This window comes from Dermacentor variabilis, chromosome 3 (genome assembly GCF_050947875.1).
Source record: "Dermacentor variabilis isolate Ectoservices chromosome 3, ASM5094787v1, whole genome shotgun sequence".
Lineage (NCBI taxonomy): Eukaryota > Metazoa > Arthropoda > Arachnida > Ixodida > Ixodidae > Dermacentor > Dermacentor variabilis.
The window spans coordinates 24,046,831-24,064,277 of NC_134570.1; the positions used below are offsets into that span (position 1 = coordinate 24,046,831).

The 17,447-nt window shown below is 48.3% G+C and overlaps 1 protein-coding gene across 1 annotated transcript; it reads left to right on the forward strand.

Moving 5' to 3' along the window:
• Window positions 1–165: 165 nt before the first annotated feature.
• On the forward strand, window positions 166–16,262 carry LOC142575297 (acetylcholine receptor subunit alpha-like 1). Its single transcript, XM_075684546.1, has 8 exons — window positions 166–427; window positions 1,808–1,852; window positions 2,800–2,909; window positions 5,411–5,591; window positions 7,377–7,661; window positions 8,425–8,700; window positions 12,449–12,670; window positions 15,356–16,262. Exons 1-8 carry the CDS (start codon window positions 170–172, stop codon window positions 15,551–15,553), a joined length of 1,575 nt encoding a protein of 524 aa, XP_075540661.1. The 5' UTR covers window positions 166–169; the 3' UTR covers window positions 15,554–16,262.
• The last annotated feature ends 1,185 nt before the right edge of the window (window positions 16,263–17,447 follow it).

Here is a 17,447-nt window from a genome sequence, read left to right on the forward strand (position 1 = left end):
ATGTTTCCGGTAGATGCGTAGCCGGCAGCCGGCAAAGGCCGGTCGCCGCCGGCAGACTCTCTTCCTTTTCCCGGATCCTCTTCCTTCTCCGTCGGGAGATGCGGGAGCAGCGGATCGATTCTCCGACGTCGGCGTGGATGGAGACGTGGAGAGGAGGAGGGCGGTGGCGATGGCGTCGTGGTCGTTCCCCGGCCGGCGGCGCGGCGGCGGCGCACGACGTGGTTCTCCATCCATGGCGGGGCCGGCGGAGCTGCTCGTCGCGGCTCTGCTAGCGCTCTGCGCGCCCCGCTGCCTGGGGAACCCGGACGCCAAGCGGCTTTACGATGACCTCATGAGCAGCTACAACCGGCTCATCCGACCCGTGAGCAACAACTCGGACCGCCTCACCGTGCGCATGGGCCTCAAGCTCTCCCAGCTCATAGATGTGGTACGTCTCGCGACAGCCGCCCCGCCTATATGCAGGCTGCGCGATGTGCATCGGCGGCATGATGAGCGCCAAGAACGCGCACCGCGAAAGCCTTCTAGCGTAGCGCGAACGGGACTCGGGCTCAAGAAGTGGACACACATACGCTGTCCATGTCCTTCCTGCACCGGTGTAGCGTTGTTTCTCTGTGCGTGTCTGTTCCTTAGGTCCGGGTCTGGTTCTCGCTTCTCTGGGAAGCATGCATCTCGATTGCGTACCAACAACCGCGAATTGCAGCGCTCGCAAAGAACGCAACTAAGCAACTCCAGAGAAAGGAAGCAGGAGGCAGACGCCGCACTAGTGCTCTGGGCTCCAGAGATCCTCCCTCTTTCCGTTCGTGGCTGCGTTCTTGACGCTCGCGGTGCCATGTGGTCAGATTTACCACCCTCGCGTTCTGACTGTGTCGTACCTTGTCGCCAAAGGATCAGAGGCGCTGTAGCCTCCGGCCCAGTGTTGTCTGTTTGACGAAGTGGCAACGGCATTTTCTGACATCTCACCATCTGCTTCGTCTCCGGCTACAGTGAGAATGCTTTCTTCCCCGACTCGGTTCTGAGCTGCTTTTGCCGCTTACAAGGCAAAATTTATTGTTGCAGACTCGTTCCTTTGAGGAGAACCTTGCAACGAACGTCAATATCTGGACAAACGAAAAAGTAACCGCTGCTGCACTCCTAAATTTCCCGGAAAGACGCAATGTTCACCCTGTGGTATATCTCTCATATCACAACTATTTAGATAGCGGCAACCTAAGAATAAATACGACACAAATGGTGATTTTTTTTCAGTGCTCTAACCGTAATGTTTTGGGAAAGAACCAGCACGCCTCATACTCCAATGTTCTGCCGTTGTAAGCTCACCACTCCTTGTCAAACACAGTGAACATCCGTCTCCGCAAACTAGGAAGCGAGGCTGAGGAAACGAACGATGAACGACCTCGTCATCTAATTTTCTGCCAACAGCAGTACGCTAAGGCAAGGCATGAGGAAATTAAGGGCGAAGTCTTTGGCTGCCTGCTGTACTGACACCGTCCCCAAGCGAAAACAGAACTCTTCCGAAAGAGAAATCACAAAACTGTTGAAGCAAGACATATTATCACAATAAGTAAGGAAGGGACTGCATCTGGCATCCGTACAAGCCAATGTGGCGATAAAAATTCGTTGTGACAACGCCAAAATACAACCAGCTTTCCACGTATATCAAAGGAAGGAAGATGGGTAATAACAAGTGACACGATACAATCGATGGCAAGGAGAAAAAAGATATAGAGTGCATCTATTATTATTTATTTGTTGTGCATTGTTTAACGTGCAATCAAATGTGTCTTTTTTTATCATTTCTCTTTCTTAGAACCTAAAGAACCAGATAATGACAACCAACGTTTGGGTCAACCAGGTAAGTGGCCAAATCAAGTTACTCATATCGTTCTTGTCTGTGAATTCTCGCTCTGCACGGCACAGAAATTGCCCAACAACTTAAGGAGTACCCGTAGTGTACGAGTCGGAACCGCCTACGCAATGTAATACCTGTATAGTGGTGACAATCAGATGCTAGTTAGAATACATCATGTACCACAACTGCAATCCCGCTGTACTTAACATAGACAATAACTTTTTTCTTCCTTTCCTTTTCATTCTTATCCTTATGCTGCACGTTCTATCAGATTTATACAGTTAAATTCTACTAATGCCGTAATTCCAAATAAGTGACAGAGTGGCAACACAAGTCCCTCCGAGGTATCTGGCCCTTATGCGCTTCTCGCGTTGAAGTATTAGCGACCGGTGTGTCTCGCACCATGCAGGTAAAACGTTCAGCTTGCGCCGGAAATTTACGGACACATGCTGTTTGGTTAATGAAGTGGCTCGTCATACGTGCGAACTCACTAAACATAGATTAAGATACAGTGGGGCGGACAAAGATAAGTTAACGTCTAGAGACCGTCACAAATGTATCGCGCTTTCAAACAAGATGCTTCAACACGAACTAGCCCAATCAGTTACGTTACTCAGTGACAAAAAAAAAAAGCGTCTCGAGTGCATAGCCTTCCACACGAACGTAACTGTTGTATGCATAATTCAACATACAGCTGGTCCGTGTTAACTGCACCGACGCTTACAGCCTGCATTACCTGATGGTGTGGAAATTCACGTCCCAGCGACTGCTTACTCTGAGTAACATAAAGATCGCTAAGGCTTTGCTTTTCCTGACTGTAGCAGCCGGGAGAAATCGTAGAGCCAGAAACACGTCATGACTGCCACGTTTTAGACATATTACCAATTAACCTTACCACTGCAGCACTATTCACTTGTAGTGTAAACGCAGAATTGCGTGATTTTCCGCAGGAATGGTCGGACCACAAGCTCAAGTGGGACCCGCAGGAGTACGGCGGGGTCACTGAGCTCTACGTACCTGCGGAACAAATCTGGCTCCCTGACATTGTCCTCTACAACAAGTGGGTCAAACTTCGCTAATTTCCGAGTTTGTCTCGGCCCTGCGCATGCGTCGAATTTCAACGCGTAGCGAGTTAGTAGTGAACTTCTTCTCATGAACACTACAGGACAGCGCACAGTAGATTTACAGCGCAATAGTTGGATGCATTTCCTTTCTTTCTCTTTCTTTTTTGTTATCCAAGGATTTAAACCTTAATTAAAGTTTTTTATTATTATTATTCCGCATTTATGGATTTTTTGCTGCTGTCACAAGGTCTCTCTAGCTGGGTTGCGCCTATCACAATGCCCATCGATTCGTTAACAAAGCACGATGTTGTATAGCAGGCATGCATCAACCTCCATCGATGTGCGATGTCTACAAGAATAAATTGTTTAGAATTATCAACTCAAAAGCTGCCAAGAAAGAAAGCCATCTTCCATCCAAAAAGGCCCGAAATGGTTGCATAGTGGCTGTGGCGTTGCGCTGATGAGCTCGTGGCCGAGGGTTCAAATCCCGGCCGTGGTGGCCATATTTCGAGATGGGCTAAATGGAAAAACGCCCGTATGATTAGATTTAAATGCAAGTTAAAGAACCCGAGGTTATCAGAATTAATCAGGAGTGCCCCACTACAGCATGCCTTATCATCGGATCAATGTTTTGGCACGTGAAAACCCCTGAATTTCATTTTTTTTCCCTTCAAAAGGTTTTCTTGTTACAGTTATCTCGGTTAGAAATACATGTATTTAACTAAGGCGCAATGATACTACAACAATTCATCGTACAGCTGCTTCAAGAGAATTACCGGTCATGGAGGGTATAGAGGCATGAGCCATATACACAGTTCAAAGAACCTTTGCAGGTGTAAATTATTTTGCAGTAAAGGGACGGGAACAGAGTAGGAAAGAATCCTTACCGAAAAATTTATTCCACGTGAGAGAGAGATATGTATTTACAGAAAGGCAGAGAGGTCGGCCTGACTCGCTCTGGCCTGCAACTCTAACACTGGGGAAAAGGGACGGCGAGGGAAAGGACTGGTGAATGATGATGATGGTATGAGGAAGAGACGCGTATATAAAGATTCACAGAGCAATTCCACGTGAAAGACCCTACTTTAAAGCAATGGTATGATGTTTCCTTCTTGTCACCATTATCTCACATGACATTTGTGACGATTATTGTTATGTGATAAAATTACGGAATAAAAGGGTGTGCAATTAAATAACTGGCGCTCCGGTAATCGAGAGTGTGCGTAAGCATGAAATGGCAACCGGCCAAGCAGATTGGTTGGAGATGATACTAGCCACGATCTTAAAATGGATGTAGTGCATGTTCGCAACGGCACACCACACCGCACCACGCCATGCTGTGCACTGGTCCATATGGACGCTGCCCAGCTAGAAGACAACCGGCTGGAGGCGGCACGACAGGCAGCGAAAGACGCCAGGGAGACAGAGAGCATTACCCAGCTAGAAGAAGAAAAGCGTCCGAAGGAGGCGCGACCAAGCGTCTCAGCAAATCTCGATTCTTGCTCCGCGATCTCGACGCAACAGGTCACGTGTTGGATCGCCACCGAGCAATGGGCTGGCTCCACGGAGCGTTCGCTTGCCAAGGCTGGATGCGTGACTTAATGCTCTTTTCCATGCAAGAAGGAAAAGGAATGGCGGGAGCATTGGTGTGATTGGTGAAGAGAAACATTTAAGCTATTCATCTGCTACTCTGTGATGTCCCGAGATCACGGAGCAAGAATCGAGATTTGCTGAGACGTTTGGTTCCCAGTAGCTATGCCAGTAGTTTTTATTTGAATATAAGTGCTCGTTCAGCTGCCCTGCCGTGGCTCTACCGGCAGCGCGGGAACACTAAAACCAACCGCGCACTTTGACGAGCGATCACGCGCTGGGCCGACAGGTTTGGCTTCAATTGCGTTGCGGTACGCACCCTCCTATTATCTCCTTCCTCCATGCTCTTTCCCTTTTTCTTTCTCCATGAAGGCAAAGCAGCGCATCAGACGCGTCCGGCGCCACGCCACGCCGAAGCTCGGCAAGCGCAGTAGATTTGCAGCAAATTCTATTTCCCAATGTTGAAGTATATGGTGCCCTGAATCTATCTTTTGAATGTCCCCCCCCCCCCCTATTGGAGATGAGAAATAAAACTTCAGCGTGCTAGAAGGTAAAGCTTGAGTGATATTGTGAACAAACGTTAGGCAGAACTCGGAAGCAATATTTTGCAACTTGTTTGGGAGTAACTAAAATATCAATGCGGTCCTGTACAAAGGGGGGGGGGGGGGGGGGGGAGGGATATTTCATTTTGTTCTCGCAACTTGCCCGGATGTTCTCGTTTGAGTGTCCGCATAATGGCTCTGGATTTTGGCTCAAGGTCACTCGAAGGCCACCGACAACAGGAGCTAAAAGCATTTCGTGCTTAAAAGTGTACATATCAAGCTCGAATAAGTTTCGACACCAAAGTGTCTGTGTTGTAGAGTCGAAGGAATTGTTGGCAGGCGCCTTACCTCCCGCCAATGCGCAGTGCTGACGGCAACTACGAGGTGACCATCATGACGAAAGCTATAATTCACGAGGACGGTCGAGTGGTGTGGAATCCACCGGCCATATACAAGAGCTTCTGCCAGATCGACGTGCAGTACTTCCCGTTCGACAAGCAAGACTGCTTCATGAAGTTCGGATCCTGGACCTATGACGGATTCCAGGTGACTTAAGCCAGTAGACGCCTCGATTTATTTATTTATTTATTTATTTATTTATTTATTTATTTATTTATTTATTTATTTATTTATTTGTTTAGCAATTCATTCAATCATTCATTTATTCATTGTGGACTGGAAATGTTGGCAACAAGCGCAACACGTCGCTGGCTTTTCCACAACTATAAGTTGTTAAACGAATGAAGGGCGATGATTGGTGAAGAGAAACATTTCAGCTATTTAACTGATACTCTGTGATGTCCCGAGACTACGGCGCTCTCGTTTGAAGCCACCACCTCTTCACTGCAAGTCCACCCCCAACGAAAAAGCAAATTCTGGAAGAGGATATAAAAGAGAAATATTGTGTTGAGCAATCGCAGTCTAAATGATTAAATCGCAGAAGCGAAGGTATAGTGATGCTTCCATGACTGGGCCACTGGAACTTCATGAAGTATTTTGTATCAGAAATAGAAAACCGATAATCAGAACAAACGGAAAACCGAGCGGGGTGCTACCCTCGTTGTTGACGTATATAACGAGTTGGTACAGGGGGCGCAAAGGCAGTGATGTTGATGGTGTCTTCTAGCCTCTCATGGGGAAGTAGATTATCTCGTATATGGAGCCACTGAGAATGCGTTGACCACTTCAGCGTACCGATTTGAGGCAGCTGGCCAGAGGCTTCGAGAAAACGGTATTTAATCACATCGACCAAACAATTAAGCAATTGACTTTGTCTGATGTCTGGCGGTAAGGTTATTCTGAATGTCCAAGCGTACGTATGTCCAAAATCTTCCGCGCAACTATCCGGCGCCGGAAAGTGCCGGCCACACGCCCGACCCGTCCCGCCAGCTCCAGCCAAGTTCCCCCACTGCCTCGTTTTATCGTGCACTTCACCTGTTTACTTTGAGTCTCCCTTCCCGCTCATCCCAACACACGCAAAGCTTATTCTAGGAAAAACAAACAAGAAGGAAACTCAGTACTACAAGAACCAATGCAGTAATATAACAGACATTCCTAACAAGTAGAACAACAAGAGACCGTCTGTGTCAACGTCCAAACTATGCACACGTGAAAAACCGTACACACGTGAAAGAGGCGAAAAAGGGCACCGTGCACGTTGACACCTCTTTCGCGCTTGTGCAATATACAATGCAAAGCCTCCCCACCTAGTCCACAGCGGGACCGCAGTCATCTCAATCTAAATCGAGCCCCTCGTTAAATAATTGCGCGACCCGTTAACGCGAACGGCGAGCACTGCCTTTGTTCCCATGCCCCACTAACTCGCGGCGGACCCGCACCGTGAGAGCTGCCTTCTCGCCCACAGATGCACGTGTGTATCGCGCTCTTTGCTCATGGCGCCTCAGCGACGTGACAGCTCAGTTCATGGTGGAAAAACGGCGCGAAAATTAGCACACGAACACAAGAAGAGACTGAATGTCACAAACGCTGTCCACCGTATGATTTGTTGAAGAAACGTAAACGACAATTTACTTCCCCATGCGAGGCTAGAAGACATCATCAACATCACCGCCTTTCCGCCTCCTGTACGAACTCGTTACATACGTCAACAACGAGGGTAACCCCTCGCCCGATTCTTTGTTTTGACAATTGGTTTTCTGTTTCCGATACGGAATAATTACATATAAGCGCGTGTGAGAGGGACAAGGAGGAGGGGACATGCAGGGAACAACTGCTGCCGTGCCGTGCAGTTGGTATCGTTGGCTTCTGTCACGCCTCCACCATTGAGCGACTCCCGTACTTGTTCTCATTGTTTTGTTTTCTTCTGTGCAGGTGGACCTGAAGCACGTGAGCGAGATTCCGGACACGAACATCGTGCCGGTGGGTATCGACCTGACTGAGTTTTACCTGAGCGTCGAGTGGGACATCATGGCCGTGCCGGCCATGCGGCGCGAGAAGTTCTATTCGTGCTGCGAGCAGCCGTACCCGGACATCACTTTCAACATCACGCTGCGGCGAAAGACGCTCTTCTACACTGTCAACCTCATCATTCCCTGCGTCGGCATTTCCTGCCTATCCGTCCTCGTCTTCTACCTGCCTTCAGACTCCGGCGAAAAGGTCAGCCAGTGGTTTCATTAAATTTAATTAAAGGCCAATCACCAGTCGCCTAACTACGGTGGCTAATGAGAGTGAAGTTGGAAGTTAGGAAGTACGATAGGGGCTAAAATGCGATGACACCGCCGTACCTCCAAGCACAGACGTAGCAGCGCAAATATATCGAGATAACTTCAACGTGCAACTAGAATTTTCAAATGCAACAGCTTCGTCTCAGCTGTCGCATACTGAGCTACAGCCCGCTTTGCTGCCCCGTGTTCCGGCAGTGGGGTAGGAAGCAGAGCTCCTTCACATCCACAGCTGGCGAATGAAGGCGACTTTTGCATGCATTTTAGGAACAACAGACAAGAAAGGATTTTATCTGTTTTTCCCCGCAATAGTGAAGATGTCTCAGCAAAACGCAGTTTCCTCTCTTTATTTCAGATGTCTGTTTTAGTAAAGTAATTAGATAGATAGATAGATAGATAGATAGATAGATAGATAGATAGATAGATAGATAGATAGATAGATAGATAGATAGATAGATAGATAGATAGATAGATAGATAGATAGATAGATAGATAGATAGATAGATAGATAGATAGATAGATAGATAGATATTTTAAGACAACAAAGGGGGAGAGGTCGGTCGGAAAAGTGTGTCTCTAGCCTGCTACACGTCGCCAGGGTAGAGGAAAGACAGGTAAAGGTAACCGAACGTATGTGGCCCTAGTAGACAAGCCGTGTTCCGTGAACGATCACCCCAATGGCACGTTCTATAACGCAGGTGTCGCTTTCGATATCGATCATGCTGTCGCTGACATTCTTCTTCCTGGTGCTGGCCGAGATCATTCCGCCCACGTCGCTGGCCATGCCGCTACTGGGCAAGTACCTGGTGTTCACCATGATTTTGGTCACAGTCTCGGTGCTGGTGACCATTGCCGTGCTCAACGTGCACTTTCGATCGCCGTCGACGCACCGCATGGCGCCCTGGGTGCGCCGCCTCTTCGTGCACCTCATGCCGCGTCTGCTGCTCATGCGGCCGCCGCAGTACCGCATAGAGGTGAGTGATGCGCTCCACAAAGGACTGTCTAAGTGGGAGGCTTCGATTGGTGGAGCCTCGAGCATAACTTGTCCAGAAAGTCGCAGGAGCACGAGTTCTGGCTTGAGTGCCTGCTATGCTGTTCCTTCTCCAGAACGCGTGAATTTACTGGACCATTTGCCTCTTCTAACTCGATTTCGCACCCTTTCACCTTCCAACACATTGGGCATCCAACTCGACATACCTTCCCACTTACTATGTTAATTGGACAATGTGGATGCTTGTGTGTTACGACGCGAGACCTTTAACAGGACGTGCCGAAGACAAGCTTAGACACAGCACACACGCACGGCATGTCGCGCCTTAGTTTGTGTGCCCAAATTTTGCCCGCCGCCTATAGTGGCGCAGGGTGCACTGTTACGTCTCAAAGCGCCAATGAGCATTCCTTGGGTGTTTCCGACGAGGCAGCCCCTTCGATGAGGCAGCCAGACGACGAAGCCCCAACGCCGACTGTTGACGGGACAGCAACGAAGATCCCTTCAAGGTGACAATAACCATGTAGGCGCGGTAACAACCGTGAAGGGCAGCCTTCCCGGGTCGCTGCGAGCTGACCGTCACGGAAATCCCATAAATTGATGTAAGGGGACAATGTCGAGGACTTCCGCGGGAACTGCGTCGACTTCAGGTTCCCAAATTGCCACGTGGTTGCGTCGTATGCGGTGCGATCGCGCAACATTGGAGGCGGAGTTCGGCGGAACGGTGCGACGTCATGGGCGGGATTTCGCGAACGGTTCGACGATTGTGATTGGCCGAGAGAGTCATCAGATTATCTAGTCTAACCACCTAGGGAAGACTCCTGCTTTAAAATTGGACATATTTGGTGCACTGAGTGTGTCCTGACGTGTGTGGGCTCAGACATGCGAGTTCAGGCATTTAAAGCGCTCTGCAGGGAGTGGACTTCCATATCTGGAGCCAGTGTAAATAGGTAAATTAAACCTCCTTTCGCTCCTACTCTCGGAGGTACTCATCCCTGTGCCTAGAAGATTCCTGGCCTAAACGCTACCCCGAGCCGCAACAGCACCTAGAACCATGCACCTCTTAGAACCATGCAACCGACTACGTTTACCTTAGTCGCAGTCGTCCAGTGACATGGGCCATCAATCCGTTCGTTCCACGACTCCGTGCCACAATGGATCGTTCAAGTGCAACATGGCGAGCTTTGGCCGACTCGCAAGTTTATCCTCCGACGTCTTGGGCTTTAAGTAGAAATTACGTTTGAGTCTTTCCCTACCATGGGGGAAACTAGGTGTTTCTTGTAAGCTACGCCAGATTTTTTTTCTGAAGGAACAACTGCACTTAATATTTTACGTAATACACAAACAAAAGAATGAATGCCCTCTTCATGCATAAAAGCTTTATTAACGAGATATATGTCATAAGAAAGATATAAATTGCCAGAAGGAAGATTTTGGAATATAATTGAAAGAAGTTCGCAAAAACCCTCTTGTATCTACTAAGAAACAAATGTAACAAAAATCCCAAAATGTATTGCCGTGTAAGACGCACTATCTCCGAAAAAAATCAGAAATTTTCATTTAACCGATATTCCACTATAAAAAAATTCACTGCCCTTCCACTCTGTGAAGAAGGATGACCAGCGAAGCTATGTGGGTGGGCCACATAATAGAGAACTGCACCTACGCCGCGGGTCAACCCGGCATTGCGCCATCTTCGGGATCGGCCCACGTATGGGGAGTGCTTAACGCCTGCTTCACCTCCGCCGCGGTTCGGGACGATATTGCACTATATTCGGGATCGGCCCACGTATGGGGAGTGCTTAACGCCTGCTTCCCCTCCGCTGCGGGTCGGCCTGGCACTGCGCTATCTTCGGAATCGGCCCCCGTATGGGTAGTGCTTAACGCCTGCTTCACCTCCGCCGCGGGTCGGCCCGGCATTGCAGTATCTTCGGGATCGGCCCACGTATGGCGAGTTTTTTGCTAACGACACGAAAATTTCCTTGGACGGTAGAGGTATACAGCTTCGCCGTAAAATTTAAATGCACGCACTACAGTTTTGCGTGCCGGGCTGCGGCCGCCGATGTTCCGGGCAGGCTTGCGTCGTCGTCGCTCTCAGAGACCAAGTCTGACGAAAAGGCAGCATCCCCAGACTCGCTGTTCCTCTATCCATCGATAAAATCGGTCGCAGACGCAGTGGAACCGCGAGATCTGCGATCTTTCGAAGCGTGCGCCGCTCCAGGAGGCGGCCATTTTTGCTTTATACTCTGACGATTGCGAAACTTCGTAGTGCGTTCAAAAATTAACGCCTGGAGGGGGAAAGGGGAACTGCTTAGAAAACAAAAATATAGTTCTCCTCCTTCATGTCCTATGGCGCAGTGTGTCCGCGAGCGGCGCGGAAAGAACCACAGATTGCGGGGGCCATTTTTGCTTTCTACTTTGACGATTGCGAAAACTTCGGAGCGCGTTCAAAAATCACCGCCTGGCGGGAAAAAGCAAACTGCTTAGAACACAAAAATATAGTTGTCCTCCTTCACGTCCGATAGCCCAGTGTGTTCGTGAGCGACGCGGAAAGTCTTGAAAACGGCGTATCAAACCATCGTTAGCGGGCTAACGATGCCTAATGGGCGCGGTACGGAAAGAGTTAACGACATTCCACTGCATATAACGTTCGTAATATAGAACAGAATTCTCCAAAGCCATTCGCGCGAATGAACGGTACATGTAGTAACAATATGCTACGACGAAACCGTAATATCGAAGGAAGCTAATCAGTCTATGCTAATTTCTTGCGAAAGAAAAGTTTTATCAATTCCGTCCCACAAAGGTGATTCCCTGGAGTCTAGTCTTGATAACGCTGCCATTCGCGGCTGCAGCTGGTGTGGCATGTTCGGCTCCGTGCTGGTGATGATTTTCAAAACAATGACTTCCTTGGCAACTTACCACCACACTTCCGTATCGGGCATGTCTGTTTACAACCTGCTTCTAGCCTCTTTCGTGGGCCGATCCCGAATAAAGTGCAGTCTGAATATAAGTCACTGGGGTCATTGGGTATGGGCCATTGAGTACGGGCCACTGGGGTTACTGGGTATGTTATTACTATGATGATGATCACGATTGCGATTGCGCTGAGGATGATAAGTGATGAAAATTTTGAAGGCGATTCAACCCCTAGTTGACGTCGATCAAGCTTTGTGGCCCTAGCGAGGCACTCACCATAAATCGTATACGGTTCATACACCATTCTCACCCCCAAGTCACCCAGGAAGACGTCTTCCATCAATTTCAACAGGACGTTGAAACGCCTTCCAATTTTTTCTGTCTGTTCAATCTCGTATGCACGTTTTGCTTTGCACATTTAGCGCACATACTCATACATGCTCTTTATGATGTCACTATCTCTTAGGTGCAATTCTTCCTCTCTCCCCTTCTGCATGCTCAATTCTGAATTCGCTTAATTGTCACGAACTATATGTGTGTGTTCAGCGCTCCTTATTCAAGTGATTGACAAAGAACAAGTATGGAGAAATAATAACACGTTCACGCTTAATTGTCTTGGCGCCATGTGCGTCGCCTTGCTGTATCGCCTTTCAACGGGGGTTGGCGCTTTCTGCATCTGATAGGGAGCAACTTCTAAGCTGGGTCCTCCCCCACCCCCCCACCCACGCCCTGAAACAGGGGCGACAGTAAAGTGAGCAGGAACGTTACACTATATGTGATTGTGGCTTCAAGGGGCCTCTGCCGTTGGTTCGCAGGTGGACGAAGGTTCCTCGTCGTCGGCCAAGTCAGCACACCAAGGCAACGCGCACGTGGATGATTCTATGATCCTACCCGAGCCATTGCTGCTGGCGCGGCCGCAAGGGCTGCGCCAAGCAGACCCCGTGGTTGGAGACCAGCCGCCTGGGGACATCGAGCGAGCTATCCACAACGCCATGTTCATCGCGCAGCACATTGACAACAACGACGACTTCGAGAGCGTGCGTGTCTTTATGCAACCCACGTGTTCGTAAACGTTGTAACGGGGTTCATGTTAAGCGATGAAGCAGGAGGAGTAGATGTCAGATACACACTGAGATCTTTTTACCTCTAGCTGCATATCCTCCACCTTTAACGGTAATCTTCGACGTCAAACTTTCGAAAGCTTGCTTCAACGTGTGCATCTTACGCCAGTGAAGCTAACGCGCGCTTCTCAAATAGCGCGGCTGCCTCGACGCCAGTGCCGAGGAAAGCGGCATCAAGGCACCGCGCTTCGAAAGCTCGGCTGTCAGTGTATTCTTTCCGCAGCAACGTCTCCACAGGCACATGGTGCAATTTACGTCCAAGGTAAACGTACGCATACAGCCAACTTACGAACTGTTCTGCTGGCGCGCGGGGGGCTACAATTTTGCACCAAGCGCACGTCAAATCGCATCCTGATGCAGTTCTATATCTGTTCCTCACGCAACGCAGCGTTTTTGCGCGACTTCAACTTGCGGAATTACGCAACGTACGAGGTCTGCCCCACAAGTCCGTACAGTACGTTTAAAAAATATATGTTTCGCAAACTTTCAGATACACCCAATGTGGACTCATTCGAAATACTCAACGTTAGACCCGTTACACTGGTCTCCCCTGTTCTTCGATTGCTAGAAGACCCCTTGGTAGCCCTCTTGGAATTGTTGTCACATGCCCTAAAAGCCGTCACCTGAGCACCAGTTTACGTTTTAAAACGGAGGTGGGGACGGTTGGTGAGTTTCAGGTTCTAAATCCCGCCAATAGGGAGAGTGCTTGAGCACATGTGTGGAATTGCGTGCCAAAAACTAACGGATTACCAATGCAGCGTGCGCACGGGCACTATCGACGCGCAGAATACAGCGCACCTCTTTCGACAAGTTTGGTCGCACGCGGCGCACACGATCTTTCAGACGCTTCACGATCTTCACATAGAAAGCTGAACTGACAGTTTGACCTTCAGGCCATCCCATGGCAGTGAAAAATAGTGATCAACATGACCTTGATTTCTGCTTTGTTTTCCCGCGCTTTTATCGGCGTTGGCTCGTCTTTCATTTTCCACTCCTACCTCTGCGACTTCATCTCGATGTTGTAATCATAAATCCAAGTTTCATCGCCGCTGATGGCTCTTTGCAAGAATTCATCGCTGTTGTCTGAAGTTTCCCAATCAATACAGCATTCTTTTCGTCGCAACTTTTGCTCAGGAATCGCCAGTTTTCGGTACCGTCCTGGCGCAAACCTTTTTCATTTCCAAATTTTTAGACAAAATCTGGTAAACGAATGAATTTCCCAAACCAAGTGTTTCTGATATCCTATCAGTCATTCGGCGGTCATTGAGCGCAACAGAACGCACAAGGCCAACGTTTTCATTTCCGCGCGGGTTGGAAGGTGGAGGCACGTCCTGACCTTGCATCCGCCTTCGTGTCTTCACGGACTTCACGAAAAACCATGGTCTGATTTGAATAGACTTGTTTTCTTTGGGGCATCCTTTCCATAGGCCTTTTACAACATTTTGTGAATTTCTACACCATTCTTGGTTAATTTCACAAGACATTTCATATTAAGAGGAAGCTTTAACTCGGGCCCAACTCCGACGCGGCCTATTCAAACACATGTAAAACGCAAGAACGCTTTTCTGAGATAACCCCTGGGCCGATTTTAATTAAATTTGTTGCATTTGACAGAAAACGTTAAGTTCAAGTGACTGTTGGAAGCTGAATTTCGATATAGGGCCTGAATTTTGTGAAAAGGCTTTTCAAAAATTCGAAAAAAATATATACGCATGAAGTTCATAGATTAATAGTTCTGCATCAAAAGCAGATATCGCGGTTCTGTAAACGGCATCCATTAGATCATTCAAAGTGGACAAATTCGATATGTCAATTTATATCTTACGTGAATTTGTTACGTCGTGTACAAGGGTTCTGCAAAAGCTGTATTTCCATATTACTGATTATTTTTTTACATTCATGTGTAACATACCAATTTTGTCCGCTTTAGATGTACTATCGGATGCAAATGCACAGAATCGTGGTATCATTAGCCTTGCTGAGTTAGAAAGTTGTAAACTTGATAGTTTCGTTTCCTGAAAATTTTTGATTTTTGCCAATTTTAACAAAAAATTGAAGATCTAATAAAATGTTGTAAAGGAACAGACCCTAGATTTTAAGATTTTCTTTTAAATGCAAGAAACCTCGTTAAATTTGGTGCAGTGGTTGCCGAGAAAAACGAATTCTCCCTTCACATGTTTTTAGATAGGAGGACCCGAGCCTAAAGCTCCTCTTAATCCTGTTTTCCGTCTGTTCGTCGATCTCGATTTCGACAGACTGAAAATGGGTTGCAGAAATAGTGCTCGCATAAAATTATGCCTAGTCATGCAGCAGTCCGTCTCGTACGAGAGGTCGATCACGTCCTTTCGAGTGGAAAGAGCTAGCGGTGCCGCTACGCTCTCTCCCACTTTTTTGCTGACTCAGTGCGCAAACTTTTGGGACCGAACTCGTAAGGTATGCCTCTGCGCAACAGTTATCGACACTGCCTCTTGCCAGCATACAGCATTTTATGCGTACCGTAAAGCCTACAGCGCCCCATGCTGCAGCGTAACTAACACGTAGGCGTCGCTTGGTTTCTGTACGAATCGTCTGCCACACCCTTTCTTGCGTCCCTCTGTGCAGATCCGCGAGGACTGGAAGTACGTCGCCATGGTCCTCGATCGGCTCTTTCTTTGGCTCTTCACCATCGCCTGCGTCGTCGGCACAGCGGGAATTTTCCTCCAGGCTCCGTCGCTCTACGACCAGACCGACCCCATCGACGTCAAGTTCTCCCAAGTGGCTCGCCGGATGAAAAAGGACTATCCCTGGACAGACGTCTGAAGACAGCACGCGTTGGGACGACTGGTTAGAGGAGCTCACAGTGGGACAGCACGGTGCGCTGTAGAAGAACACGCGTGTCGCTTGGCAGCCCATAGATAATAGCACCACAGTGCGAGTTTCAAGTGTGGCGAGACTGGCGATTTAGTTCCTGCGCTCGCCAACTTGACATGATCGTCCAAAACGGAAGGAGACTGTGACGACGCCTGACTGTACCTGCTCAAATGTAGTTCTACATAAGAATCAAAATTTGCGCATTTGCCAAAAAATAAGAGCAGTGCACTATACATAAATGTGGTTGCCGGATTCGCAGCATTCATATCAAACATTGTTCGTGAAGGAGCTAGTGATACGATGACTTAGGATTGAGACCTGTGCCCAATGTTGGGTTAAGAAAATATGGCATTGCATTGTAAAAGAATTGCAGTAACATCCCGTATAATATCGTGTATACGAAAAAAAGAACAGCAAGGCAGCGTTGCCAGAAACCAGATCGCAAAAGAATGAGTTGCTGGATATGCGCGTAGCGTCAGCGATTGTTGAAAGACAACTGCGAATGTTCCAGACTTGTACATTCCGAGCTCTTGACCTGTGCATCTGTAGGTCTTCTACGTATGGACAGCTATGCTCTACCACTTCTAGTGCTCACATTTGTGTAAAACAACACCAGCGAGAAAATGAACCGTGTTCCTACTGTTTCTTTTTGCATTTATTCGATTTTCTCATTACACAGTAAGCAGGTTTTTAACTCCGCCGAACAAGCACGTTTTACAGCTCATGCCTAAAAATGTGTAACCAACAGTCCCATACCTTTCATGTTCGTTCAGCAATATATTGGGACCGGGGCTATGGTGGCCGGCATAATTATGCAACATGTTATGTATTTTTTATTTCGCTATACACTCGAACCTCGTTATAACGATACGGGTCTAACGAAATAGTCGTTATAACGAAGAAAATGCAATTCCCCTTCAACTTTCCACACAGATCCGTGTATTTAAAACGTCGTTTTAACGAAGTAAAATTGCCCTGCCGATGGATAAACGAACTAGATCCGTCTCCGAAACTGAAAAATGCCGACCGTTGCGCATCGAGCACTCGTTCGGCGCGGAAGTTCCAAATTGCCACGTCGAATACGCCGTCGAGGAACACTGGTCTTTGTCACTGCATTTGCATTTCGCCTCCACCTAAATGCGGCCGCTGCTGCCGGAATTCGATCCCGCGCCCTCGGGCTTAGCAGCGCAACGTCATAGCCACTATATGCCACCACAGCTTTAGTTTAGTTTATACGGAGCCTTTCACCCGGGACTTCTTTGTTCCCGGCGAGTAGACCACTGCTTAGTATATAATGTAACTAACAGTGCGGCAGCCGTTTCTTCTCCTGCCGCCTGCCAGTCACCCGGTTCTCCAGCACGAGTCGCCGGTCTGTCAGCGCTTGGCATGGTGGCGCCCGCGACCCAGCGTTGCTTTGCGGTGCCTTGCTTGACGCTCTTTGGGACGCAGGATGCGGCGGGCGCCTGTTGGTTCTCGGAATGCTGGCGGCAATATATTAAATATCATGCGGGCTTTTCAAATGGCGGAACGTACTTTCGTTTAGGCACGCCTTCTTAATAAAATCTTAGCGATATACGTTAGGCTTGCTTGAGTTTTCTTTATTTCTCTGACGGAGCCTTGGTGTTACAAACGTTTTAGGCAGTTTAAGCGGCTGGAATGTAACAGGGTACGATAACTAGCTCCGAAGGCGTGAACTAGACCATGACGCAAGTTATGTTGCGAGGCTACATATCGTTTTGATAATATGCCTTTTCTGAGGGGCTGTTTTCTTAGTCAACGCCGTGAGTTGTCAGTTTATTTACCCGCGAGAAATTTAGGAGCAAATGCGAACGGCGCTTGTTTC